We start from the raw sequence: 2,875 nt of genomic DNA, 5'->3' as shown, positions 1-2,875 counted from the left end.
CTTTTATGAATCAATAAAGAGTTATATAAGAGGTACAATAAGAATTTATTGTAAGAATAAAAGTGATAATAAAAATAAAAGTAAATGTGATGCTAAAAGTGTAGGTTTATTACTGTAGAGGATAATGTTATTTATACTATATTATTTTTTTGTTGGTTTCCTATTTGGGATGACTTCGTCCTTTGACAACTTGGTCCTTCAACAATGTCGTCTTCTGAAACAAATTCCCAAAAATAGTAGTTACAATATGATATATGATATATGATAAATCATAAATCATAAATCATTAAAACTTGCATTGGACATGCAGAGTATAAGATACCAAAAAGGGTATCAATGGTTATTAGTGCTACAGTATCAACACGATAAAAAGAAATTAGAGTTTTTTTTTTTTGAAAACTGTGCTACAATATTAAAAGCGACACAAACGTTTCAACTCCGCTATTGTTACAGCAGAATAAAATTATACGGTGCTTCAAATTACCCTTTAATTAGGGGGAAGCGTCATATGCTATGCGGCTAGGGTGGATCGAACACCCGACCTTTAGATCTTCAGTCTAACGCTCTCCCAGCTGAGCTATACCCGCCTTGGTTTTTTTGTTAAGTGCTAATCTTTTATCAAGAATTAAAATTAATCACATGACATTCACGTAATCACGGAAGTACGTTCTTCCTTTCTTTGGTGGCGTTTGATTGGTGAAAATATGTTTTACGTAAGTGCCCCATAAAATACTATTTTTTTTTATATATCTTTATCTTTCTAAATGATTGTTCGATGACAGCTGTTCTTCATGTTTGCTTTTTAATACAACTTTCCTATAAACTGCTCTACTTGAAGCTTCCACGAATTGCCAATTTCTTCAGGCCATAACATCTCTACAACCTCTTTCAGCATCTGCAGCTTTTCAACTATCTACATGTTCTTTTTGTAGCTCATCTTCAATTTCAGGTTGCGATCCTTCATTGCTTGCTGTTTCAGTATAACTGAACCTTTAAAAGGAAAAAGAGTTAGAGTTTCGTTTTTACGGCATTTATATTTCTCACCTCTCCAAACATTATATTCAGCACAACGCGTCAGAAAAAACATGTGCTTGCAAGCCCTGTTTTGGTATCGAAACTCTAGGTAACTACAATCCTTTGTCGTATTATTTTCAACACGTGCTTCATATGATTCCTTTGCGTTGTTGAACGACTAAACATTTTACAAGATACCTCCTTCCACCTCAGAAATCGTGTTCATCGCCACATGGACACTGACCTCTTCAGCTTCAAGCTCTCTTCTTCTTGCTTTTCCTGCTTCAGGTCCCATTCTTCCAATATTCATTCCGATTCGCTCTATGTGACTCAGAAAGCCTTCTTCAACATCATTGACTAAAATATACACCAGTCTGGCCACTTTTTTATTTCTTATTTTTTGCAAATAACTAATCTTGAGCTGGTTGTGCCAGCTTTCACCGTAGTTATTTGTTCCCATGTTGACTGTGTAGTATCCACGTTACTATTCAGCTTAAATACAATATCTAGAGTTGAACCTAATGTTGCTATAAGATCTGCTACACCTTAATCAAATATAGTCAACTCAGTTTAAATACCTCTGTTGCAAGCAAGACATAATATATGAGAAGTTATGCAGTAAAACTGAGACAGCACGCTCATCCAAACAAGGCTTATCTATGATGCGGTATTGAATTACGCAATAAGGAATGACACGATCTTCATAAGGCTTTGATAGCTCACAAATGTTCATTCATGCAATCTTTTCTCTGTCCCTCACTAGGGTCTTATCAGTAACAAGGGTCAAGAATTGTAACTTGTATCAGAAAGGAAACTGAAGCCCTCACCATTTCGTCTTAGTTCTCATGCATCGATCAGATACAACAAGTATTTAAAGCGACTTCAATTCTTTGTTCTAAAAAAGAATAATTCTTTTTATCTTATTATCTATTTAAGTGAATAAAAGTGTCTCAAAGTATTTCTTGTGTGTTTTTATTTCTAATTTTGATAGTAAGGTTATTACAACCTCAGCTTCTTAATATATAACTATAGACTATGCTATCATCTCTTTTCCTTTCACTTTATTCTGAATAAAGATACAACACAGTCTCATCGTATTTTCTACTTTGTTTAAACCTATTCAGAAAACCCAAATACAACAGACTGATAGACTCATATTCACTTTATGAATCTATCGTTATCCAAATATTTGCTCTTAAAGTAAAGCATGAATGCTGGATATACAGTCTTTCCGGAAAGTAAATTCGCCTGTGATCGAAAATAAATGCACCCAATGGTAAGAACAAAATTCATGTTGTATGAAATGTAAATTCGTCATCACCAAGGATATTTTCGTAGTACCAGCCTTGACATCCATGGATACACTGTATTTCCAAAGAGTAGTGAGACTGAAAATCGTGCTTTCCAAATTTAGATGTCGTATTGAAACCGTTGTAACGTTATCAGAGTAATAACAAATACAGTAATATTAACAGGTGGGCTGTCTTGGAGCTGAAACTAGCCTAGTATTAGAAATCGCCCTCTTTAGTCTCCTTGTAAAAGTTTAAATTCTTTATTCGGTTTTTCCATGAAATCAGAAGAACATGTAGTCATATTTGGCAATGCATATTCTTGAATGGTCACGAAGCAGATTGCTTCTATTTGGCATGATTTCTTTGTCTTAGGTACCCGATCCTGAAACTTGTTTGAAAGAAAAACATATAAAAACCCATTTTAATTGAGTCCTTTTTTTTGCTTCTTTACAGCAGTTATCAAGTGTCCCTCTGAGTGTTCAAAGATTCACTAATCAAAACTAGCCTGTCCTCATGGTCCTTGCTCTGACTCGCTTGTCCCGCCCTCTCTGCTCTCTGGTGTGTATCTG

At 34.7% G+C, this 2,875-nt stretch overlaps 1 protein-coding gene and 1 non-coding gene across 2 annotated transcripts; both read right to left on the bottom strand.

Moving 5' to 3' along the window:
* Positions 1–514: 514 nt before the first annotated feature.
* On the bottom strand, positions 515–587 carry RHIMIDRAFT_t2. The gene has a single exon. It is a non-coding gene; the product is annotated as a tRNA-Phe (tRNA).
* A 183-nt stretch (positions 588–770) lies between these two features.
* On the bottom strand, positions 771–1,474 carry RHIMIDRAFT_310238 (uncharacterized protein; the record flags this gene model as incomplete). Its single annotated transcript, XM_023614638.1, has 3 exons — positions 771–990; positions 1,045–1,192; positions 1,259–1,474. The coding sequence occupies 3 exons, from the start codon at positions 1,472–1,474 to the stop codon at positions 914–916; spliced, it is 441 nt and encodes a 146-aa protein (XP_023471261.1). The 3' UTR covers positions 771–913.
* Between the last annotated feature and the right edge of the window lie 1,401 nt (positions 1,475–2,875).

Source organism: Rhizopus microsporus (assembly GCF_002708625.1).
Source record: "Rhizopus microsporus ATCC 52813 unplaced genomic scaffold scaffold_1, whole genome shotgun sequence".
Taxonomy (NCBI): Eukaryota; Fungi; Mucoromycota; class Mucoromycetes; order Mucorales; family Rhizopodaceae; genus Rhizopus; species Rhizopus microsporus.
Note: the sequence above shows the minus strand (reverse complement) of the source record. Positions and strands in the feature narration are given on the sequence as shown.